Genomic DNA, 24,291 nt, shown 5'->3' with positions numbered 1-24,291 from the left:
GACGTCGAGAAATTGAAGTAAACGCAAATCGCAAGCAAAGCTCGAGGAACCTCGTCGCATCATCGATGCTGGAAGAGCACTCTTATAGCACAGCTTGTATGGCAAAATGGCAGGTTTGAGGCGAGCACGGACATTGTTATTTGATGATGATGTGGATCGTGGTTGCGCGTCCTCACGCTCACGCAGGTACACAGAACACTGCAAATCACAATCACGGCGGCGAACGGGGTGGGGTTACAGTCTGCAGAAGAGAAAAGCCTACTGGACGGTCTAGAGTTTTGAAGTGTGTATCAACAGCTCCATCGGGTAGGCTGGAAGTAAATCTGGCTGGCTGCCATCCCCGTTTGAAGACTTGCACCTGTTCGTTGGGAGGATTCAGGTATTTTTGCTACATCTGCACCTGCCTCCTTCTGCACGTCCTTGCTCACTTCATCTTTCGCTGCCACTTCTTTTCGATACTATTCAACCACTGCCAGATATCTACTGTTGGGTTGTCTAACAGCGTGACTGCCTCTCTTTTACCAGTCACCCTTCCTTCCGTTTCACAATAATAGATTCGTCACTACTACTATTGTAATTCAACTTCTCTATACCCATCCCTTCGCTCGATAGGAATCCAACTTTCCACCACCCACTCGTTGGACAAAGATACTACCTATTTTTCTTGGTCATCAATCCATAAATCAACCAACCATGAAGACTACCGCCGCCGTTCTATCACTCGCAGCATTGTCTGCTGGGTCAGCGCTCAAGCCACGACAGAGCAGTCTGCCTTCCGTCGAGGTCAAGGGCAATGGTGAGACAACAACCAATTTCTTGCCAAGCATCATTAGACTAACAGTGAATAGCCTTCTTCGCCGGCAATGACCGATTCTATGTTCGAGGTGTCGATTACCAACCAGGCGGCTCATCAGACGTTGCCGACCCTATTGCAGATACAGATGGATGCAAGAGAGATATCGAATACTTCAAGCAGCTGGGACTCAACGCCATTCGAGTCTACACTATCGACAACACAGCTGACCATGATGAGTGCATGAACGCCTTGGCAGATGCTGGCATCTACCTGATCTTGGACGTCAACACTCCAAAATACTCCCTCAACAGAGCAGACCCCAACCCATCATACAACACCGACTACCTGCAGAGTCTTTTTGCCACAGTCGACAAATTCCAAGGCTACTCGAACACCTTGGCTTTCTTCTCTGGCAACGAGGTCATCAATGACCCAGCGTCCTCCGCTGCTGCTCCTTACGTCAAGGCTGTCACTCGTGATCTCCGACAATACATCCGAAACAGAGGCTACCGAACAATCCCTGTTGGCTACTCTGCTGCGGATGTTGCCGAGAATAGACTGGAAATGGCCGAGTACATGAACTGTGGTACAGATGATGAGCGATCTGATTTCTTTGCTTTCAACGACTACTCTTGGTGCGACCCTAGCAGCTTCACTCAGTCAGGCTGGGATCAGAAGGTTCAAAACTTTACTGGATATGGCCTGCCGATCTTCCTTTCTGAGTATGGCTGCAACACCCACACTCGACAGTTCGAGGAGGTCGCTTCGCTCTACAGCACGGACATGACCAGCGTATACTCTGGTGGTCTCGTCTACGAATACTCCCAAGAGCCATCAAAGTATGGCCTTGTTGAGATCAGCGGTAGCGATGTTTCTACCCTGCCTGACTTCGATGCTCTGATGAGTGCTCTGTCCGGCACTCCTCCGCCACAGGGCGATGGTGGCTACAACTCTACTGGTGGTGCTTCCGGCTGCCCAGCTTACTCGGAGCCCAACTGGCTTGTCAAGGACGACTCTCTCCCAGCTATCCCAGAGGGTGCCAAGAAATTCATGACCAGCGGTGCCGGTACTGGTCCAGGTCTTGCTGGTGCTGGTTCTCAGAATGCAGGTGGTGCTTCGACTGGAACTGCTTCCGCTGGTAGTGGTCAAGCTACACAGACTGGTTCATCTGGATCTTCTGGCTCTTCATCTGGCACAAGCGCTGCTGGTGCTCTTCGACCAACTGAGTTCTCCTTCGCTCCTTTCGCCTGCGCTGCTGTTGTTGTCGTCTCCAGCTTGTTCGGTGCTACCCTGTTGTAAGCGGTTGATTCGAGTGATGGATTGTGTGATTTCTGGGCAAAGGAAAAGCAATGTCATACATAAGCAGGTCACGTTCATATGGCGTACTATATCAGCCGAATGGAGGTCATGGTAGAAGCGAGGGTATCGTTGGTATTGATCTTCGATCATGAATTGCTTTAGACACATGTTAATTGATTATGTTGAAACGGTTCAATGCTCGCGAGTGACTGTCACGAGCTTCTCCTTGACCGTGCCTTACTAATGTATGCCATGATTTGCTTCTCATCACTGTTTGTTTCAAACGCTTTGCTTAACTGTTCGACTCGATCATATATCTCCTCAGTGCATGATAGTGTGCATCGCGCGGCTTGACAGTAATCATACCTATGCTTGATTCGGGAGTCTGAAAAAAAAACTCTGCTTGACATCGAAAGTCATCGTCTATTTGAGGTTCAAGAATGAAATTCAACTTATTGAGAATCGAAGAGGTCGTTCACTGGCACGTGTCGCGGCGGCGAAATTTATACAGATGATGGTGAGAACGTCGTACCTCAGGACGTCTAACAAGATATCTATACATGCTCGGCGGCTGGGGCACGAGGATAATCCTTCCTGTGGAAAAGGGGGCATTTTGAAAATGAGATTTTCGTAAGTACATGGCACGACCGTGGCTACTGTAGATTTGCGTGGGCATGGTAGGTAGATAGCAGGTAGGCAAGTCGAGATAGCAGGAGAGAACCACGCGGCGGTTGTCAGGAGGCGGCCTTGTCCGGGCGCACGGCTCTGATGGGGATGTGTGCATTGAGACTGGAAGGAAGGCCTAGAGGGATGTACGTGAGCACGGTGAGAGGACGTTGACTGTTAGCATCGAATGGGGAAGAAGGTAGCAACTGAGGAGCATGAAGTATATTCGCGAATTTCGCAGTATTACTCGACATGATGATGATGGCTGCTGAAAGTGTCTAGACAACTATCGAGGTCAAGATTGAGGAACATCGGTATTCTCCGGGCTTGCGCAGGTGCCGACGGATATCCGCACGGGGTCTCCCATTGACATCCCAAGGCTGCTATGTGCACTGTCTCGAAGCCTCTCGAATTTGCTACTCTGGAAGCGTGTATTGATTGAATGTACGCTCTTGCAGGATCTTCGCGTCGGGCAAACCATTTGGGGGTCTGAGTGTGGTCAGATGACCTGAGGTGGCAAAACGGTCACCATTGAGTTATAGCCCGCTGGGTTTGAGGTGAAGCACTTTGCGGATCTCCCAATATATCAACGTTCTGTACTGGTTCCTTAGTGCCCTGAGGCGTGGCTGAGCTCTCGGCTTAGGCGACCGTGATATCTGCCTAGTGAGGGTCTGCCCAAGAGATGTCCGGAGCTGCGCTTATGTCGCAATGATAGCAGAACTCACCGCACTTCTCGACTGGGATATCCGCCCAAATACCCTGTTCTTCGAGTTCTTTGGACACCATGACACCCAGGACCGATCTGTTGGTGCCAGCCTCCCACTCTTTGACTGGAAGATGTCGATGTAGTTCTTCGAACGATGCGGAGGTATGGAGTTGTCTGTCGAATTTATGGGGTCGAAAGCCGAAACGGTGTGCTCTGACATAGATGTTTGCGAATTCAGGGTGTGCGGATTGCTGATTCCAGTTGTAGCGAGGTGTAAACATTGTAGAGAACTCTCTGTGTTTTGTTGAGCCGTCTGTTGTACTGATAGTTCGAAACATTGAAGTTGGTAAAGGACATGGAACAGTGATATTGACTTCGAACCGGGATGCTAGTGCTGTAAAGGCCTCGATACACTTGGTGTTGCGACCGCTAGACCTGATGCTACTCTGGAAAGCGGACTGCACGCATGCGCTCAAGCTGTGTTCCCTGTTTTCCTTCTTGAGGCCTAGTATTATGTCTTTGAGATCCGAGTTGTTGGTGATCGTCGTGCCTTGCAGAAAAGTAACACTCCTGAGACTGCGGAAATCTTCTGCGAGAAGGGAGGGTGTAGAATTGATGTCAGGCTTGGATAGGATTAGGTGTTCAATGCGCTGCGCACGGATTGGCGAGATGCAGATTCTGTCACTAGTTTGGTCTGAGTCAGGGTCAAGGAGTCCGTCCGGGTCGTCGAAGAAGGGCTTTGTGTGGTTGAGGAAGAGCCTAGCCCAGAATATGGGTTCTGATTCTTGCTTAATGAGCCTGCTGGTGAAGATGAAGGATGGTCGCCCTGACTTGGAGATTTGCATGAAGACCCAACGCTGAATATTGGTGATGGATTGCTGGATGCTTTGATCACAATCTGGGACCGCATGGCATATCTGTAGATCGTGAGTCTGAGTTCTGGCGGTATAGTCGTGATCGAAGGAGGTGAGGATACTGGAGACAACGCCATGACTGAGTGGCAGGTAGTGGTAGGATCGGTGACGAACCAGGACTCTCAGCGGTAGAACGGTTGGTAGAGATCGATCAAGATTGGGTAGAGGCCGCGAGGAAGTAGCAACGTAAAAGACACTGCTGCCGCTAGATTTTAGCCTGGTACTCATCAAACACTTTGATCTTATAAGTGACATCACACTTACGAAGTGAAGAAAAGGCTGACACATAAGTGAAGGAAGAAGTCCAACTCTGTTCACCCTAGGCACGCTACTGATGCCTCAAGGTCACTACTTTGATCATACCTCCCCCGTCTTCGCAACAACCTCATGACCCCTCGACCGATCGATAGTAGGCAGATTCTGCCCCGTCGCAACCTCCCACCCCTCAACGCGCTTCAGCAAGCTACCATCAACATATTCACTGTTAGCACTCAAGTCAACCAACGGCTGACCAGGCCTTGCATTCACAGCACTCCGCTTTTTCGTCAAACTCCTTTGCACTCCTAGCAATCCAGCACCAGTGAATGCATCATTTGTGTTCTCAACGATGCCAGGACTGAGGTTCTCGTTTGCAACTCGCTTCATACTCGGCTTAGTAGATAGGAGACCCTTACCGGTGAACGCATTATCAGTGTTCTCGAAATGCGCTATAGTCCCCTCTGCTTGTGCTTTCTTCACACTGAAGGCTCGAGCTAGTAGACCTTTGCCTGTGAAGGCTGCATCTGTGCTACTTAGTGCGACTGGTACATCTTGAGATTCTTCACGAAGCTGTTTGTTCTGTGCAGAAGTCGTCGGTCGTTTTGTGGTTGCGTGCCGCTCTAGACCGGTGGATTTCGTGTCCGCGACTGACTTGTTCCGGGCATGACCGACAAGTGTCTTGGAACGCTTGGGACTAATCGTCACCGTTGGTTCTGGCTGCTTCGGAGGTTCAGGCTTTTCACCGTAAGCAAAGGCATCGGCCGTGATACCCAGCAGCGGTTGAAAGGTTCCAAGCTGATATGGTATCGAGTTTCTCGAATGTGATGTCGAATGTCGCGGCAGAGCGCGCGAATGTGCAGGCGCTGCGGCAGGGACAGCTTCCGGAGCTGGCTTCGATACAGCGCCTGCCCCAAGGACATTGACGAGGTACCAGCTTCGCCATGCTTGGACTGCATTATACCATCGATCAGCAACAGCTTTGTCGTTGGTCGCGAAGAAGTGGACAAAATTTTCGGTACTTTCGAACATGATAGACCGCTGCTGGCTCTTGATTGCGAAGCAGATTTTCTTTGGTGGCCTGAGCTTCTTCATTTGCTTCCTGGTTGGCATGTACACATCAAAGTCAGACAGATGCAAGGCGTTAGTGGGGAAGATATCGTTCTCCTTTGTCGAAGCCGTGACCTGGCCATCTTCTCTGAGTACCATCCAATGCTTCTCCCATTTGCCGGGCTTCTGCGAGTGATTCAGATTCAGCATAACGTGTGAGGGCGGTTCCTGAGGCGCATCTTTCTGTTCGAGTCCTACTGCAGCACACTCTGACTGCGGCATAATCATCAGATAGTTCTGCGTATCACTATCCCACGAGTTCATTACATCTCTGATGTGCTCATACCGCCTGAGTGGACGCTCCAGCCCGAGTGGATAGTAAGTCTCCACCAAAACTGATGTTCGAGGGTCTATCGGCTGAGACATGATGATAGAGGCGGAGTTGAGGAGGTCCTTGACAGTGGTGGAGGGTGTAACAGGCAAAGTGATTTTGGATTTCTCGAAACGAATTTGAACTCTTCTTTCTCCAGCGTTGACAGCTGAAACGGGAGCATCAACAGTCTGTACTGGCCCATTGGTTGCTGTCTTTGGGGGACCATCTCCCGATTTTGGCTCGAACGAAGGCGGTGCTTGAGGTTCTCTAGGTCTGGAATGCGTATGTCTGCGTATACGCTGCTTGAGCGTCGGTCGCTCAACATCTTGTGCTGCAGGCGCAGGAGGCGAGTTGATCGGCGTGTCTCCAGTGCGAGACCTATGCCCACTTTGTGATGCTTTGCCGCTGGACGGTGATTGCACAGGGTATAATTTCTGCGAGGTTGGAGGCGACTGAGGTGCAGAAACGGGTGGAGAGGCATGGTTGCTTTCATTGCCGATAGTCCATTTTCTCTGTTTGGGTGACTTTTGTTCCTGTTGCTGCTCCTTGGTGCTAGCCTTTTGGTCAGCAGCTACCTGCTCGACTCGAACCTGCTCAGCTCTCTGTTCGGCAAGTTTAGCTTCTGCTCTCTTTCTGCGGTCTTTCTCAGCCTGTTCCCGCTGCTGCTGCTTCAGCCTGTGTAATCGATCATACTCACCTTCAAGTATCAAGCGCGCCTCCTCACGGGCTTGATCGTAAGATTTCCGGGCTGGCGCTGGCCTGTCTTCCTTAGGGGTTGAAGTCGTCCTGCTCCTGTACCGCGTGGTTCTTCGGGCGGCATTGTGGGGGTCTGCATTTCTTGTTGATCTCTCGACGTGCTGAGGAGAGGGCTGTACTTGGTTAAATCTTTCTAATGCAGGTTGCGCGGCAACGTTGGGAGAATCGGCTGAAGTTGTTGCTTCAGGTATTAGTTTTGGTCTGCTCGTCAGTGGCCTTGCATGCGAGCTTGCCGGCAGCGCAACGTTGGTTGTAGCCGGAAGAGGGACGTCATGCTGTCGTGGTGCTGCCGGCCTTCGATAGCGAGAAGGTGCTCTGCTGATTCTGTTCTTGTTTTGTTGATTGGGGTCTGCAGTCGGAGCGACACCCGGCAACGGCGGCGCACTTTCCTCGTCGCGTGCTGCCGCTTTTCGTACGGATAGATATCGTGAAAACTTGGCGTCTTGCGCCGGCGTAGATATCATAGCATCTGCTTCCATATTGCTACTCTGTGCGCGATACACGACTGCTGCGAAGAGGTTCACGGTGCACCACCACTGGCATGGGCTACGTGTGATATTTGTTTCATGGCTGGTGGTGTGGAGGAGGTTCGTTGTTTGCTTCTCGGTATGGGCCAATTTGGGCTTGGAATGGAACCATGTGGCACCTAAGCATACGCCGCCCTCACGCGTCGCAGCGTGTTTGGATCGCCTATTTTGATTGTTTCATGCAGGCCGTTGCAGGCATAAGCGAACCCCGCAGCTAATTGGCAGTTGAAGCAAATTTCCCGACGGCTACTGGCATGTCGTGTGCCATTCCCAAATTATGCTTTTCACGGCAAATGCGCTTTGCTTTTGCAAGCACCTTCCCTTTTTCATCTCGAGTCCATGCTTGACACTGGACATGTTGGTAGCTTGGTTTAGGGTGTGGCAAGCAATCTTGCTCCAGCTTGCATCGGCGAAGATCACGACATCAAAATGTCAGCGCTCGACAATCTGTATCACCCCTTGGAGCGAACCACCACGACCATGTATTGGGGCTTCGCCAACAGCAACACACCACCGGCCACACACACTCCATGCAACACCCCGAATCCTGAATTCTCTGAAATCGTTACTTTCATCATTCTGCGCGTGGTACTGGAGTCCTTTCTCAAAATCATGCAGTGGATATTTGTCCCGATTTCGCTGTCGTTGGCCTTGCTCGAGCCGCAGCTGTTCTGATGACAGGCTTGTCGCTCCTGTAGACGCTTCTCGAGGGTCTTCTGAGGCACTGAAAGCCATTGATGGCTCCCGCGAAGAGGCTGATGAGTCTTTGCTGATTGGCCGTGCAATGCCTCTGCTCTTCTGCGCCGTCGCATTGGACATCGACGGTTGTGGTTCGGTGCCATGCCCTGCAATCAGCCTTTCAATGTCCCAGTGTCGGAGCTTGGAGAACGTGTCTCCAGCCGATAGAACAGTATGCAGATCTGGGAAAAGCTGATTTGGTCGTAGAAGCCCGAATCGCATGTAGAACAAAGTAGAGTGCTCGTTCTTGAACTCAAGTAACCTGCTGAAAGGTGCCTTGAGGGTGGTCATATCATCCTCATCGTCAAAAACATCATCATCGAGATTCATTCTGGCAGTTCGCATAAAGCCATTTCGGGTCTCGAGATGCTCCTGAGACTTCGGTGCTGTAGAGGCCGGTGGCGGAGGGAGCGCAGAATCGAAACCAGTCATTTTCCAGAGAACAATCTTGTGCTCTTTTGCAGCCTTCGACAATATGAAATCGTCCCAGAACATAACTGCGTCCACATACTCCGCGTGGATCGCTGCGCTGATGAAGTGAGGGTAGTAGATGATCCGTACCTCATCAGAGCTACGCTTTCGACCTTCTTTCGAGATCTCATGCCAAAATGAAGATTTGGGATCGAAATCAGGAACCGTCCAAACACATGTTTTGTGATCGAATCCTCCAGACACCAGATAGCGGCCGCAGTCATGCCAGCTAATGCTCAAGAGGCCCTCTTTATGTGCGAGACTGTGTCCGCATATGACTACGCATGTAGACACTGCCTTGTCAGAAGCTCGGCGGAGGTCCCAGATCCGAATGCTCCCATCTATGGATGCACTTGCTATTATCCAGGGGTATAGTGGATGCGTTGCAAGATCATTGACCGTGCCGACACCATGACCAACCAGTGTGTACAACAGGTCGCCTGTCATTGGCTTGATGACCTGGACATGACCACTTTCACCTGCAACAGCGAGTAGCGGGTCATCGTGCTCGGTGTAGCACCATGTGCAACAGTTGACGGAATTGATGGTGTCTTGCTTCTCTTCATCTCTGCCGTAGGTCGCGATAACCCGTAGACGTGAAGATTCTTCGTCCGTCAGCTGACACACATGGACCACAAAACTACCGACAATGGCAAGAATGGTCGGGTCATCTCTTTCCACGAGGTAAGGATAGAACTTCACATCCCAGAACTGGTCTCGACCTCCTCTGACAATCGTACAATTCTTAGGCAGTGCGAAAGCTGGTCGAGTTGCAGGTGTGCGAGCCATACGGAAAAGCCTCAGGTGCTTGTCGTTTGTGGAGTAAGATATAGCCATGAAAGATGGCGGTTTCTCATGTTGGTCTCATCAGGTTTGAGGCGCTGGATTTCGGCTTGCGAGAAGGCTAAGAAGCACGTAACCTTCACTCTTTCACAGTGCTCACAAATTAGCGAAGTGAACAATTCAGCAACTTACACTTAAGGTTTGCTTACCTTTGCCTGTTCCATTCGGTTGAGCATCACTACTGACGCTACAATAAAGAGTGGCAAGAACGAAGGTGCATACAGCATAATGAATGAACAAGGTCACGTGTGAACACCACGAAAAAGGGGATGCCGCGAAGGATGGTTGCCAGAGCACTCTGTCCAGCTGCCAGATGTAGCACTCAAAAGATCTGTCGTGACCGTGCTTGTCACAAGGTTTGTGATCCTACAATTGACCAAAAGACCTGTCTGAGTAAACGGCACCCACTTGAGTAATGCTCCCTTTGCGCAACAGTAACATGGCATGCAGCGTGTGAGTCCTTAAGGGAAAACCTGCTTAGGCTATAATAAATATACGGCAACAAGGATAACGCAACCACCCAGCGCCATGCTATTGTCCTGTCACAAGAGCAACATGGTGGTACCCAGACTCCAAAGGCTTGCATGAGAAATTAAGGGCTTCGAGCTTGAGGAGGCGGAGACGATAGTCTGCGAAACCCAGGGACATAAGACATGAATCCGGACCTAGCAACACCTTCACTTTCGAGCCCACCGATGGTGCTGCCGATTCGGTCCCCAACCAATGCGGCCAACTTTGGAGACCCCTAACCATCCGCCTGGCTGTTCGGTTCGACACTACCCATCCTCTTCACCAAATCTTTAAGATCTCGCACCTCTTCTTGAAGCTTCCTGATTTCGATGATATCGCCATCGACTTCGACATTTGGTCTCGTTCTTTCAACAGTCTTGGTCCACCCTTCTGTTTCGAAGTCTACCTCTCCATCCATCTGCTCCCACTCTTCAACTGTGTCGTCGTCTTCGTCGCCTCGCTTCCTATTAAATCTGACACGTTTTGCTTCATGTGTTTCGTAGAGAGCCGTGACCAGCAGCAACGGCGAGTAGAGGACCGACATGACATAGTGGTTCAGACGCTCATACTTGTCATCCGGCAGCCACCACTCGAACGGCAACACCAAACCGAAGATCTCGATGAGATTGAATGGTGCAATGAAAACATTCTCGTCCGGTGCGCGGACGAAACGCATCGTCTTCTGGGCAAAGAGGGCCATGTACTCATCAATGGCGTTCTCCGTGATATCCTCGTACGCAGAATTGTACAACGCAATCAGGATGTTCAACAATATTACCATGACCACAAAGCTGAAGATGTAGTATAGTATCAAGCCGAAAGGGTGAGCATAGTCGTCGAAGCCCTCAAACTCGGGCGAAGTCAATACGGCCTTGATCATAGCCTCGAAGATGAAGTTGGAAATGCTATCATTTCCCTCTGCCTGGTTCAAACCAACGAAAGCCTGCAGAAACCCGACGCATACAACAATGAGGAGGGCGAAGAAGATCAGCGATTCGCGCATCATAACTTTCAGGACAACCAGCATGGCGCCGAAGAAGCGGAAGACGTCGAGGTAGAGGAGGAGGCGCATCCAGAACATGGGGGCGGAAAAGGCAAAAAAGTGATAGCCTAGCTTGTTGAGTTCGGAACGCTGCAAGCCATGACCTTGGTTTGGATTGTCGTGTGAGTCGTCTGAGTGAGCTAATGCAAACATTCGGATGACGAACGATGTGGTGAGCAGGATATAGAGAGTGCCGTTGAAAGCGTTCCAGAATCCGAAGTAGTAGCGACCAACTTTCCAGAACTTAGAGAACTCGTCGGCTATGAAGCCCAGGGTCATGATGTAGACGATTGCCTCAACGATGTCGAGGTCGCCGTCTTCGTTGACGGTGTTGACACATTCGGTGTAGAGAACAAGATACAATATCGACATGAAGATCTGCACGCCGTTCTGGTATAGCGGTGTCCTCATGCGGTCTGCGTCGAAGTGTATCCAGTAGTCTGTGCTGCCCCTGTGCTTGTACTCGACGAAGTGACCAGCATCTCTGTCGTCTTGGACGATCCAGCCGTGCCAGAGGTACTTAACGGTCTTTTGGTAGCCGGAGGAGCCAATGACGGTCAAGGCGTGCATATCAACAGCTCGTTCGATAACGTTAGCAGGCTCTGTTTCTTCGCCATTCCTCCAGATGGAGTAGCGCTCGAGAAGGACCTTGCGCATGAGGTAGTCCTGGTCTTCTTCTGCCTCAATGAGGCGCTTCGCGATGATCTCGCATGCCACAGCTCTCACATCATGGAGGTCGCTGTCCCAGAGCTCGAGCGCAGATTGCTTCATGAACCACCTCTTGACGACGAGTAGGCAATATACCACGCATGACTTGTATTCTTCTCCCCCAGCTTCTTTCGCTGTCATAACAACCTGGTTGGTGATGACGGCGCTGTTCGCCTTGGTGATCTTGGATTCATCGAGCTCAATGGGAATTACCTGCTCGATCTGGTACTTGAGTCGGAGGGCGACCTTTGTGACCTCTTTGGCAGGTATGGCTGAGGGTGGAAGGTCTGAGCCATGGGATGGAAGAAGTCTTCTAGCTTCTTCAGCCCATCTGTGCCTACTGCGCTCGTTGTTGGCTCCAAAGAGCTGCCCCCATTTGACCATCTTGACGGCCAGGCAAAAGAAGATGCAGACAGTAAGAATAGAAGAAGGGAGAGCAAGAGCTACAGCTGAATATTTGCAGCTTCCAAAAATTGGTTCGCGCGCATGCAACGCGATCACAATCAAGGCACAGACTCACCAGGATGGAGCATCAAGCGGGCTCGGCGGGGAGCGTCACCAAATCTATCGTCACTGCCTTGGCATCAATGGCTCCTGTAGCGGTTGCTTCGGAAAGTGTATTACTTGTATTGAGGATGAAGCTGCCTTCGTCGTTGCAGTTATACTTGAGCACTCCGAGTCTTGCCTTGAAATTCGAAGCCTGGAAGTCTTCTTCCGAAAGCTCCGAGCTTCAAAGGCATGAAGCTCCTGGACTGGCCAAAGTTTCAAGCTCCACGTGCCTGCGGGTCGAGCTGCAGATGATCTGCCTCGCCTAACTCTAGTCACCATTTCACATGCGCTGATGTCAACTGCGCTGTAGAAAGAACCACCACTACCAGCGTTACCATATGCTAGAAGGTGTCCTTTGAGCAACACGCTGCCATATTGAAGATATTGTCAAATCCTCTGGATCGCACCTACTCCCGCTTAGCTATCATCCATTATGTCGTGACTACTGCAACGAACACCGAGACGGACCTCGTCTGCACCAAGCCATGGCAACCGAAACGTCACTCAACCAAATAGTCAAAGGCGCACCACCACCAGGCACGAAGGTCCGGGAACCGTCACCCCTCCCGCCTCTCGCTAAGGCTTCCGCCGAAACCGTTGATGCCCTCGTCGCTGAACCGACACCTGCGAGGGAAACACCACCACAACCCTGGTACCACCAACGACCGACCCCAACCATCCTCCAGCCGCCCGCCACGACCTTAATCAACACCGACAATCTCCCTTCGTCCCCTCCCCAGATCTACCTCAACCTGCTGATCCTCGAGTCTTCCCTCCGCCAGCAATACCTCACCCTTCTCTCTCGTCGCCGCCTCAATACCTTCTTCATCGCTCTCCTCGGCCTCTGGAACTTGACATTCAGCTACTTCCTCTTCCTGCGCCCGCGAGAAGATGGCTCCGGCAAACTAGGAGGCAGTCCATACTGGGTGGTCGAAGCCGCCATCCGCCTAGGTTTCATCGCAGGTGTCGTAGCAGCACTCTTGATCAAAGCAACCGGACAATGGGAAGCCGGCATACGATGGCCACGGAAGTGGCTCAGTGTCACAAACCGCGGAATACGAGGCTTCAATCTGCGCGTCGTAGTCGTAAAGCGCAGCTTCTGGAAAGAAACCACAAGTTACATCCGCGCTCTCGCGCCCTGGGCTGGCCTAGCAGACGGCTCAGGTGACTGGCATCTCGTCGAGTCACCGCCTACACCCAGTGAAGTCGAACTCGGCAAGACGGCAGGTAGCATCGTCGAGGAAGATCTGAGTCCCTCTGGTGACCATCTCCTCCTGCTCCTCCTACCCAAGAACTTCAGCTCCGAGTTCCGCGAGAACTGGGAAACATACCGTTCCGAATATTGGGAGCGCGAGAATGAGCGACGGACCTCTCTCCGGCGTAAGGTTGCTGTCCACAAAAGAAATAAAGCAAAGGAAGTAGGAGGTTGGAAATGGTGGACCGGCGCATGGCGAGTCATACCACATGCATCACACAGGAAGAAGAACGCCGCTGATCTGGAGAAACATCCCCACGGCCATCATCATGCAGGCCATCACAGAACAGACTCAAGGAGGAATAGTACGCTTCCACCCGGCGCGGAGAAGGTCCAGGATGCACTTGCCGCGGCGAAGGCGTCTAGGAGGCGCAGTTTGCTACGAGACTCTAGCACGCATTCGAGACAAAGCTCCAGATCTAGTACGCCGCACTATATGCTTGATGGGACGATGGAAATGATACCAGCGGATAGCAAGAAAGATCGGGTAAGGAGAGGAAGCAGCGTTAGTAGCACAGGTAGCGCGAGAAGGACTCTGAGGAGTACAACTGGCAGTGTAAGGAGAGGAGAAGGCCTGTTGAGTCCGCTGACCATGACGGATGAACCTGGCGAAATACCACCGAAGAGAGAGCGAAAGCGGAGAGATCGACCCGGTACACCCTCTGTTAGTTCCACCGAGAGTATCGCAGAGGATGGCATGAAGATCAAGAAGGAGCCCTCACCGAGCTGATCACAAAAACTCAGTCCTCGATCCGAAAAACAGAAGCTCAATGCAATCTATCGTAGTGCTACATGCCAAACATCCATCCACCTCCTTCCACCCGACTCGGCGAATCCCACCCCTACCCAAACTTAACATCCTTATAATCCCCACTCCCCATTCGTCCATGCAACACCCCCTCACTCACCCCCCTCCTCCTCCTCCTCACCACCTCCCCACCCCACTCCGTCAACTGAAAACACCACCCACCCCCGACCACAATCCCACTAATCACATTCACCAGCCTCACCAACAACGCCCAAAACCCACTCCGCTGCGCAGATACAATAAGCAAAATCGGCTCAATATCATACTTGAAGAATATCCCAGGTATAACCTGGTGCGGGACCTCACGACTCTGACTCGTAGCCGCATACTGATTCGTGAAGATACTCTTGCTGTCCCTCCCCGCATTCGGGTTGACGATATGGGATGGGATCTCCCCCTTCTTCACCCTCTTCAGATCCTCCGGCGTCATATCGAGTGTGGCTGGCTGTGGGATCGCGGCTGGATCCAGCGCGCCGGATTTCGTAGATACTCTTCGTTTCGTGAAGATCGTGGGCACGATGCTAAGGTAGTACTGGAACTTGTAGAAGTTTTTCTCGGTGCTATCGCTTGTTTTATCCAGCGGATTCAGCAGATTCGGATAATGTGGACCGAAGCTGAGTTCATTGATATGGTGGCTGAAATTAAACGTGCTGTGGTCGAGGTGTTTGTGCCCGCCGGGCTCGAGGTAGCCGTGGCCGCGGGCTGTGATGTGGAAGTCGCCTTGGACTTTATTTCCTTCTAGGGAGCCGTAGATTCGACATGCGTTTATGGGTTCGCCGCGTTTTAGTTTGGGGGCTTTGGCGAATTTCTTTTTGGAGCGGGAGCGGGACTCGCGCATGTGGGAGAGGGCGTGGGAGACGTGCGTGTCTTCTTCCTGGGCCTGTTTGCGCTTTGTGTTGAGGTCGGGGTCTGCGGCGAAGCTGTCGAAGTTTTGGCCTGCGCTGTTGGAGGTGTAGTGGCCTTTACTGCTTGATGCGCGCTGGGCCCAGGCCTGGTAATTCGTGTCCTCGCGGGTGAGGAGGTCGCCGGCGAGGATGCGGTCCATGGCTGCGTCCTGCACGTTGACGTGGATGTCGGTGCATTTCATGGCGACGACGATGTCGAGGTTTAGCTGGAGTTCATGGCCTACGCCCTGTTCGACGGAGAAGTGGTGGGATTCTGTGCCTGCCCACCATGTTCTGAGTTCGGAGAGGGTGAGGAGGGCGCAGAGGAGGGTGATGCAGACGGTCCATTTTCCGCCGGATTCTGTGGCGGATTTGTAGGTTGGTTTTGTCTTGGGGAAGGCGTCGAAGGTGCGGAGGGTGGAGGGGCCGGAGTCGGCGAAGGCGTCGGGGTCGAGGGTGTGTTTGTCGTGGAAGCCGTTCATGGTAGGGAGGGTGGGCAGCGGGGCGCCTGCGGTGGGTATTGTTATCTATTTGGCGACATTGGGGTGTGTATAGGAGCTCGAGTTGAGCTGTGAGTCGGCGTGTTAGGGTGGACGTGGTAGGTGCGCTTTGTTCTCGATCTCAAGTTCTGAGGACAGATTCGAGTTTCAGCCTCAAGTATTTACTCCACATATCAGTATGCACGTCAGATTGAGTTCGGAATTTGAAGATCTCGCAACGTCTCTCCGCATGTACCTTAACGCGATCAGGTCGTGATGTTGACACGTCCAGCAGAGGAGAAACGTGTGCGGACAGCGAGACAGCACTTGTATGCTTGCTACATATAATGCTACTACTCAACGAACGACAAATCTGCATCAATGCTTGAAAAGTCTAGAACAGTTTCCCAAACTCGAACTTTTGTGCAGGCCTATGTATCATTTCCGCCTCTGCAAATACCCATGGCTCATCCATTATGCATTATCGTCGCTGTCCTTCACCAAGCAGAGTCTGATGCGCCGCACCTTCCTCACCTGGCGATCAGGAGTAAAAGTCTATTCCTCGTGTTTCTCTTGCGCGTCGTTGGCGGTCGTGTTGCCAGCAACGTCGTGTGTTTCTTCGCTGATGATGGGCAGGCGCTTGTTACGAATACGTTTTTTCTTGTGGCTATTGCTTGTCTAAAGCTTGCCATCTGCTTGCGCTTCTCTCACTTGCTCAAAAACCTGCATGAACTGTTAGCACTGAACAATGCCGGGTGTGGGGAGACTTACCTTAAGCATCTTGTTCCTTGCACCCAGTGCATTCACTCCTCGAGCCTCAAGTCCCTTTTCATCCAATTGAACAAGGTCTTCCCAACTCATATCTTTGAGATTGTCAGTATACTTGTGTAGTCGAAGTGATCTAAGCCAAGTCGGGATATCCCCAAGCAGTTTTGGGTCAGTCGGATCCTCCGGTGGCTTGGAGCTACCACGCCGTCCTCGAGGCGATCGACCCCTTTGCATCTCGGAGTGGTCGGAGAGATATCCTTCTCCGCCACCAAATTGACCCATCCCGGGCATAAGTCCACCCATGCCGGGGTTGAGCATCATATTATTCCCATCCATGGCTGTCAAGTAACCATTATGCTGAGGCGAGGAGAATTGTGCGCCTCCCATACCACCCTGCATGGCAAAACCCGGGGAATTTGGTCTTGATCGTCTGCCTTGGGCCGCAGCAATTTGTTGTGCTTGTAGAGCTGCGATTTGCTGTGCATTTAGCACCTGACCTTGGTCGTTAACCATGATTGTGTTGATGCCAGGGATGCCGGTAGATTGCAGCCCCGGTGAGACTGGTGGCTGACCAGGCGACGTCTTCGGCTCATTAGACCTTGATCGTCTGTACTTCTTGACATCATCAAGCGCAATTCTATTGTTGACAGTAGAAAGAGCAGCCAGCTTCATAGCAGTCGCGTTTGCAATCATATCACTCTGAGCCTGAGATTGCTGCAACTGAAAGTTCGGTACCATTGGTGTGTTCGACATCGAAGCCCAGCTTTGATTGCCAATATTGTATGGTGAGAGTACGGACGTGATAGGCTGCTCGGGGGCCTCAAGAGTGGTGTTCTGAATATTTGTTGACTGCGAACCAAGAGGTCTAGGGGAGCGCAAGCTAGCGGAAGGTGGTGGCTGGCTGAATTGTCCCATTGGAGGAGGAGGTGCAGATCTGTCTGATGACTTTGGTCGATTCATGCCCTGCTGGCTCTCAGACTGCCTCCAGTTCTGGCTCAGGCTATCAGTCTTCGTGTCTCTCGCAGCAGACATACCAGGTCCTGGCACAGATAGACGGTCGCCTATGGCTTGGCTATTGCGATGAGGAATAGGATTGCCCGTCTGCTGGGTGTACTCGGCCTTCTGCTGAGCAATGGCAGCCGCAGCATCGGGAAACATGGCGCTGATTGCGGAGGGGTCGACTTGTGAGTTTCTCTTTCCGCCTGCGGGAGAGACTGGTGGTCTTGAGATGGAGTTTCGGGAATTCTCGATGTTCAACTTGGCCATTGCGTCGCTCATCCGATTCGACATAGCATCTGTCATGTCAGTCAGTATGTACTCTTTCCTCGCTAGTATTCATTGCTGCTAACCTTTCTCCCCAAAGTTTGCTGGCGAAAGCACACCGGAGATCGGATGGCTTCTTGACATCTGGTTCAGAACCTGCGCGAAGAACCTCTGCTGCATCTGAGTGGTCTGCTGAATTAGAGCATACGTAGCAGCTGTCCTCTCTGCCTCACTGAGGACATGGAACCACTGCTCGATCGCGCTCAGCTCGTCCTTAAAGTCCGAGTCCAGTGTCGCAGCAGCCATCTCTTCCAGCATGATCTCATATTGTTCGATATCTTGGATCCACTGCTCACCAAGCTTGCCAGAATCGTCCTGCGCATTCTGCTGAGATTGCTGGTTGTAAAGTACTTCCGAAGCCGGACGTATGTTGCGAGCAGACAGAGGGGATGTGAAAGAGGACATATCGGCAGATGATCGTAAATTGCTTGGAGCGCCGACGGTCCTAGATGGGAGTCCTCGCAGTGAGGGCTTTGAGGCCTCGGGAGTGCTGTTTCTGTTTCCGATGATGTTGCTAGCCATCTTGTCTCTCTATCACAAAATAGGTGCGTTGGACCAGCCGGGTGGATGTAGCGAAGGTGTTTCTATTACCACTTCAGCTCTGCTGATGGATATATCTGTGATAGTATGGCTCGAGCTAGATGGTCATTAATTGGTGTCAACAGGAGTCTGTTCAGACCGAAGTGTCAGTGAAAACCCAAAGGAACCAGTCCAGAGGATCTCAGGGACGCAGGCGAGGCGTGCACACGAGAAAAGATACCAGGGTGTGAGATTGATTGATGAATCCTGGCGGCTTTCTGGTGCGGCTGTTAGCCAGAAAATAGGCTTTGTGGACCTGAATGTCTCGGTCGACCTCTTTTCACAATGATAGTGATACAGCCAAGCTCGAACACGAGGTATGAATACAAGCTAGTAATGTGAAGAAGACATAGGAGGGAAGACGAGTCAACTATCAGACAAGCAACAGCATCTCAAAATGAGATGAAACAAAGAACGATGTGTCTGCCTTTCAGCTCGTCCAACTGGTTGCAGCAAGAACCTTAGGATACCTAACTGGCGCTATGCCAAAAATCGATTAGCACACTTATTAGGCGGATTTTAGGCGTTGTTAGCGCTGCTTGAACAGGGCTGAGAGGCCCCTGTGAGAACGTTTCTGGGCGACTGCCACATGGCTTATTGGTACGCTCTACAAGTACTAGCCCGCTCTTACAAACAGAAACTTAGAATCACTACTACAATAATTTGCACGATCTCACAAACTCCATCAGGTATCACTTCGGCTGAGCATGACTGGAGACACGAGACTTCCGTCAGTAGCAGATGAGGACATGACTAAGAGTCACTAAGGTGTTTGTCACTTGCACTGCTAATCCGCGCCCGTAATGCCTGAACTCGGAGACGAAGACCGAAATTGTTTTCCCTACGAGACTGGAGGCTGAGACGTCAGGAGGACCATAGCAGAACAGCGCACGGTCTATCATGGACCGGGACATGAACAGAGACCAAAGCCATGATCGTCACACTGGCAATGGCAATGGCAACGGTAACGATACAGGTAATCACCATGCACTCCCACCTCCACCAGCAGCTGCTCCTGGTTGGCTGTCGCATATTCCAGCATTGCGACCAGATCAGATACCTCGAGCTCCTGCCTCTTTCCTCTATGACACTCCAACACGCGATGGCACGCCAACCCCGTTGAGTTCATCGCCCGCTTTCAATTTGTACCTGCTCAACCATCATCCTGCCTACGCTCCACCCCCAACATTTGCCGAAGTACAACGTGCTCAATTGAGATCCGCCACTTCAGTGTCTCGATCTCCTTCTGAGCAGCCTGCTTTGTCAACGGAGCAGGTCACTCAGACGCCTCCAGCGAGCGAGAATGGTCACAGCACTGGTGTGGCGCATGTACAGTCATGGGGCACGTCTCAAAATTCTCCACCTCGTCTCCAGTCACCTCCTACTCAGCAGTCGCTTCCGAGCCAAATTCACTATTTTGACGATGCTAAGAACGCGTCACCTTGGGCGAATGGCTTTCACGCGCAGCGACTTCCTATGGTACCTCAAGACGTACAGTTTGAAGATGATCCACCAGTCTCCCAAGGATATGGAGTCTCTACTACGCAGGATCTCAATTTACTTGATAATACTGGCCAGTACCAGCCGGTCTTTCACGCCCCTCCAATGCACCACCAGATACCACCAAACCACATGGGAACCCAAGTTGGGTCTGACGCTGACGAGACTGAGGCTGAAGAAGTTCCTGGAGTTCAGTGGCCTGGGCGAGGACGAAAGCGTACAGCCGCGGCTGCAATGTCGTCCCTCGAAGATACGTTACAGCCAGAGAAGCGCCGCAGAACAAAAGGGGAAAGACCCAGGGGACGGAGGAAAGGCGAGATAAGAGGACCAAGGACTACCATAGATCCTGGAGAAGACTTCGTTAGAGTGTACAACGAGGCTCTGGACGCTTTCATCGAGAAGCGCGAGATCGCAAAGGCTCAAAGATTAGTCCTCCAAGCCATTGGCTTGAACCCCGAAATCTTCGCTGCACACAGTCTGCTGGCTGATATTCATTTCGCCAATAAGGAGTTCGACTCGGGTATGGATGCCCTCATCGTGGGCCTGCATGGCCATCTTAACGATGTTGAGTTATGGCGCACAGTTGCCGACAGAATCCTTAATGTTTCGGACGAGTCATACCAGAAGAGAGTTGAACGTGCAATGTATTGCTTCGGGGCCATTATTCGCAAGGACCCCACGGATACAGATGCGCGTTTCCAGCGCGCTGAGTGTGCACGAATGCTTGGTCTGTGGAACAAAGCATTCAGGGATTTTGGCTTTTTGCTGCAAGGTGATCCTCACAATTCGTCTATCCTGGCTCAGTTTGCGAAACTTTGTCAAGACCTTGGAGACGTAGCCAAAGCCCGGGTCGTCTACGAGGATCATTTCGATTATTACAAGAATGCTGGCATCACAGAAGAAGATCACTATACTTGGCAGGATATAGGTATCTACATCGACTTACTTGTGCAGGCTGATGAGACTGCTCATGCCATAGTCATGCTGAAAAGGCTCTCTCGCTTGCTCTGTGGTCGTGGAGACGAATACTACTGGGAAGAGTATATCGAGGACGATCGAGAATTCGACCAGAACCACTATCCACGACGACTGCAAGAAATTCGCTTCGAGCCAAACAGATACCCCGAACACACGTATGGAGAAGAGCTCCCACTAGATTTGCGAGGCAAGCTCGGAATACTGAGGCTGAAGCTCAATAATCGAGAAGAAGCACAGTCTCACTTTGACTGGCTCGAACCAGATCTTGAAGGTGAAGAGTCACTTGTCGAGGAATACAATGATACATTCTACGAGATTGCAAAAGCACTTCATGATGCCAAGGAGCATGAACAAGCTCTACATTTCTACAGCGCACTTGACAATGCCGACATCGATCTTGGGCTGGAGTTCTGGCTCGACATGGCGGCAAGTTGCTACATCTGTGGTCAGAAAGACAAAGCTGTCAAATGTTACGAGCGTGTCCTGGAGCTCAATCAGGACAGCATTGAAGCAAGGACGCAGCTATGCAAGCTGTATCGAGACCTTGGCAGTCGGGAAATGGCTATCAAGTATGGCAATGAAGCTGTCGTCATGTCACAGGGTATGATCCCGCAGACCATGAACCGGAAATATGAGCGTCGTGAGAACAGAGTCGTACGAGAAGCCGCAGAGAGAGCCCTGAAAGCTGCCTTCAAGATGCCCAAAGGACGAAGTAAAGCTCCCGGCAAAGTACCGGATGACCTCAAGTACACCAGAGGACCTCGGTTGAAGCGTGTTAAGAGGTTCGTAAAGTACGTACCCAGACCCCTTACGGAGGAACCTGAGTCGGCGTCACCGGAGCCACGACCGTCGAAATCCGCACAACCTGAGCTTGTACCTCAGTCGGCTACACCTGAAATTGAAGAAGAGCCTCCCATGTACTCCAGGCCTATCAAGGTTCCAAAGAAGCCTGGACGGCCGCGCAAACCTGAAAAGGAGAAGACAAAGCGAAAGGCGCCAAACCAGGAAAACGCTGTGAAGCACTATGAAGAGATGCAACAGCTGTACAAAACTCTTCTCAACCACCAAGCTGGTATGCGAGAAGGCGACGAGATCTCGACGAACGTATGGATAGATTGCGCAGCAGCAATGGTAGAAGACTTTCGCACTGTGAAGCCTTTCTATCCTCTGGAGCGGCACAAGAAGTTTGAGGGCTATACCAGCCGGGTTCCGCAACCGCGACCATCTACGCCCGCTGTTGGTCTTTCAGATGACCCGACCGATGCGCGAAGTCCTTCCTCTCGTCCACAATCGATGCGCCCTTCGCCCCTGCCAAACGCCATCAACCATGTGCGCATTGCCCCACATGGCCTTCCAGATGAATACTGCGACATCCCATTTGCAGCCTGGCTCGACATCTTTCTCGAGCTCGCCTTGCTCTATGCAAACTCCAGCAACGCTGACGCCCAGACCGACTGCTACACAGCTATCAACGCAGCAATCGACTGCAACGTCTTCTACCACCATCAACAGAGCATGCTTACCATCCATTCATGCTATCTCGCCTGTACACTGGCAATTGGCGACGACCTGACCCTGTACAATACTGTCCTTCGCTGGTTCATGCGCGAATTCGCCTTTTGCACCGACACATACCGTCTGTACGGCGCGATAAACTTATTGAACGAGCTTCCAAATGTCGCAGGCGGCAAAGCAGGTCAGATGGAAGGCGCAATCTTCAAGTCTGGTCCTAACCAGAAGTTCATCTTCCGCCAACTCATGAGCATCGACAAAATGCTGCCAGAAAATTACAACAAAGATGGTCCGGAAGGCGGCGTGCCACCTTTCATGCGCCGCCACAGAGAAGAGCTCAGAAAGATGGCGAAGCAAGCCCCCGCAAACAAGGGTACGCCTGATACGCCCATACCCACAAACCACAACGGAGTGGAGGACGCTCCGGAACCCAATCACCTTGCTACGGGCTCTCCAGGTCGTCGCGAACGCCTCGCCAACACTGCAGCGGTGAAGGCCTACAGCCCCACAGAAATGGACGTTGTCCTGTTCGTTCTCTACGCGCACATCATGATGAGCAGTGGTAGCTTTCCCAATGCGCTTTCATACCTTTATCGTGCGTACAGCCTTGACCCAAACAACACAGTTGTGCTGCTCAGTTTGGCATTTTGCTATTTACATGAACTGTTCAAGCGGCAGACCGGGAATAGACACTCGTACGCCCTTATGGGGTGGACTTGGTTTGGCAGGTACGAGGAGGAACGAATGAAGTGGGCTGAGGGTGTTGATCGGAAAGCAGATGAAGCAAGAGGAAGAGGGCAAGAGGTCTACAGTAGCGTGCGGATGGTGGACTTGATCAAGCGGGAGGTTGAGTACAACAAGGCGAGGTGTTGGGAGATGCTTGGGATGGCGGATCTGGGGATGAGGGGGTACAGGAAGGTGCTTGATATGGCTGATCGGGTCAAGGATGAGGCTGGTGAGGTCGAGGAGAAAGATGCAGAGCAGCAAGAGTGCGAGGAGTACACCATGGAGGCTGCGTATGCGATGTCGACGCTTTATGCGTTGAATGGGAATGGGGAGAAGGCTAGGGAGATTACGGAGAAGTATCTGGTTGTGTGATGACATGAAGGATGGGATGAGATCATGAAGAATGTGGAATGTAAGATGGTTTGTGTTGCTTTCTTTGTTCAGTCTTGAGACTGCCGCACTTGTACCGGCGTCTGCTTGCGACCTTTGAATTTCATTCCTACCCAACCTCGATCGTGCTCTTCCACGAAGACAACATGCCACCTACCACAATAGACGATCTTCCTGCCGAAATCCTCCTTCAGATTTTCCACGACCTTCACGGCCTCGCCGGCGGCCCCTCGCAAGACCTGTATGGTTCATCGCTGGTGTTTGCGTCCGCCGTGTGCCAACGGTGGTTCGAATTGACGTTCGATGTGTACTGGCAGGAGCAGAGAAGAGATGCTTACGGGGCTGGCACTTCGAAGTGGTGGAGGAGCAAAGGGATTGAGTACTACCTCTGGGGTATGAATCTTGAAGGAGGAAGGCAGGGCTGCTCTGAGTGGAACGAGTAAGTGGACAAAAGTGGTGATGAGTAAAAGGAAGAGCGAGTTTTGATTGGCAAGCGAGGTAAGCCGGGGTTCGAAAAGCAGAGTGAAGGATTTCTGAGGGCGAGCGGCACAGTAGGAGCCTTGAAGGTTGAAGGATAGTGAATGTGTCTGCAGTGCTGGTGGTTGGGCCTTCGAAAAACGCTCGAGACTGCCATTATTACCACGACTAACTCAGCCATTGATCAAAACCCAAAAACACCCGAACTTCTACCAGAACTTATCAAACCCTTCTCCATAGTATGTCTGCTATCCGAGAGCCGCTCAGCTCCAATACTGACAAGACCGCAGGCCATGGCACGTATCATAGATTTGCCCACAGAAATCCTTCTACAGATTTTTCGCGAGGTGCAGCGCGACGGAACGAATGACTGCTATCCAATTCTTCTTCTCAATGCTGCTGCAGCCTG

General features: G+C 51.8%; 8 protein-coding genes across 8 annotated transcripts; 3 read left to right on the top strand and 5 right to left on the bottom strand.

The window, feature by feature from the left end:
• Window positions 1-693: 693 nt before the first annotated feature.
• Window positions 694-2,095, top strand: GAS5 (1,3-beta-glucanosyltransferase; the record flags this gene model as incomplete). The annotated part of the gene is made up of 2 exons (XM_064872092.1): window positions 694-796; window positions 849-2,095. 2 exons carry the CDS (start codon window positions 694-696, stop codon window positions 2,093-2,095), a joined length of 1,350 nt encoding a protein of 449 aa, XP_064732472.1.
• Window positions 2,096-3,421: 1,326 nt separating this feature from the next.
• PMZ80_003662 (uncharacterized protein) lies at window positions 3,422-7,294 on the bottom strand (the record flags this gene model as incomplete). The annotated part of the gene is made up of 2 exons (XM_064872091.1): window positions 3,422-4,384; window positions 4,745-7,294. The coding sequence occupies 2 exons, from the start codon at window positions 7,292-7,294 to the stop codon at window positions 3,422-3,424; spliced, it is 3,513 nt and encodes a 1,170-aa protein (XP_064732471.1).
• Window positions 7,295-7,774: 480 nt separating this feature from the next.
• Window positions 7,775-9,340, bottom strand: PMZ80_003661 (uncharacterized protein; the record flags this gene model as incomplete). Its single annotated transcript, XM_064872090.1, has 1 exon — window positions 7,775-9,340. One exon carries the CDS (start codon window positions 9,338-9,340, stop codon window positions 7,775-7,777), a length of 1,566 nt encoding a protein of 521 aa, XP_064732470.1.
• Window positions 9,341-10,139: 799 nt separating this feature from the next.
• Window positions 10,140-12,038, bottom strand: YVC1 (Calcium channel yvc1; the record flags this gene model as incomplete). The annotated part of the gene is made up of 1 exon (XM_064872089.1): window positions 10,140-12,038. One exon carries the CDS (start codon window positions 12,036-12,038, stop codon window positions 10,140-10,142), a length of 1,899 nt encoding a protein of 632 aa, XP_064732469.1.
• Window positions 12,039-12,688: 650 nt separating this feature from the next.
• Window positions 12,689-14,188, top strand: SPO7 (Nem1-Spo7 phosphatase regulatory subunit; the record flags this gene model as incomplete). The annotated part of the gene is made up of 1 exon (XM_064872088.1): window positions 12,689-14,188. The coding sequence occupies one exon, from the start codon at window positions 12,689-12,691 to the stop codon at window positions 14,186-14,188; it is 1,500 nt and encodes a 499-aa protein (XP_064732468.1).
• Window positions 14,189-14,300: 112 nt separating this feature from the next.
• On the bottom strand, window positions 14,301-15,632 carry PMZ80_003658 (uncharacterized protein; the record flags this gene model as incomplete). Its single annotated transcript, XM_064872087.1, has 1 exon — window positions 14,301-15,632. The coding sequence occupies one exon, from the start codon at window positions 15,630-15,632 to the stop codon at window positions 14,301-14,303; it is 1,332 nt and encodes a 443-aa protein (XP_064732467.1).
• Window positions 15,633-16,307: 675 nt separating this feature from the next.
• VTS1 (Flap-structured DNA-binding and RNA-binding protein) lies at window positions 16,308-18,125 on the bottom strand (the record flags this gene model as incomplete). Its single annotated transcript, XM_064872086.1, has 3 exons — window positions 16,308-16,352; window positions 16,401-17,692; window positions 17,747-18,125. 3 exons carry the CDS (start codon window positions 18,123-18,125, stop codon window positions 16,308-16,310), a joined length of 1,716 nt encoding a protein of 571 aa, XP_064732466.1.
• Window positions 18,126-19,199: 1,074 nt separating this feature from the next.
• On the top strand, window positions 19,200-23,387 carry TFC4 (transcription factor TFIIIC subunit tfc4; the record flags this gene model as incomplete). The annotated part of the gene is made up of 1 exon (XM_064872085.1): window positions 19,200-23,387. One exon carries the CDS (start codon window positions 19,200-19,202, stop codon window positions 23,385-23,387), a length of 4,188 nt encoding a protein of 1,395 aa, XP_064732465.1.
• Window positions 23,388-24,291: the final 904 nt, after the last annotated feature.

Source organism: Knufia obscura, assembly GCF_036327395.1.
Source record: "Knufia obscura strain CCFEE 5817 isolate CBS 148926 chromosome Unknown scaffold_3, whole genome shotgun sequence".
Taxonomy (NCBI): Eukaryota; Fungi; Ascomycota; class Eurotiomycetes; order Chaetothyriales; family Trichomeriaceae; genus Knufia; species Knufia obscura.
Note: the sequence above shows the minus strand (reverse complement) of the source record. Positions and strands in the feature narration are given on the sequence as shown.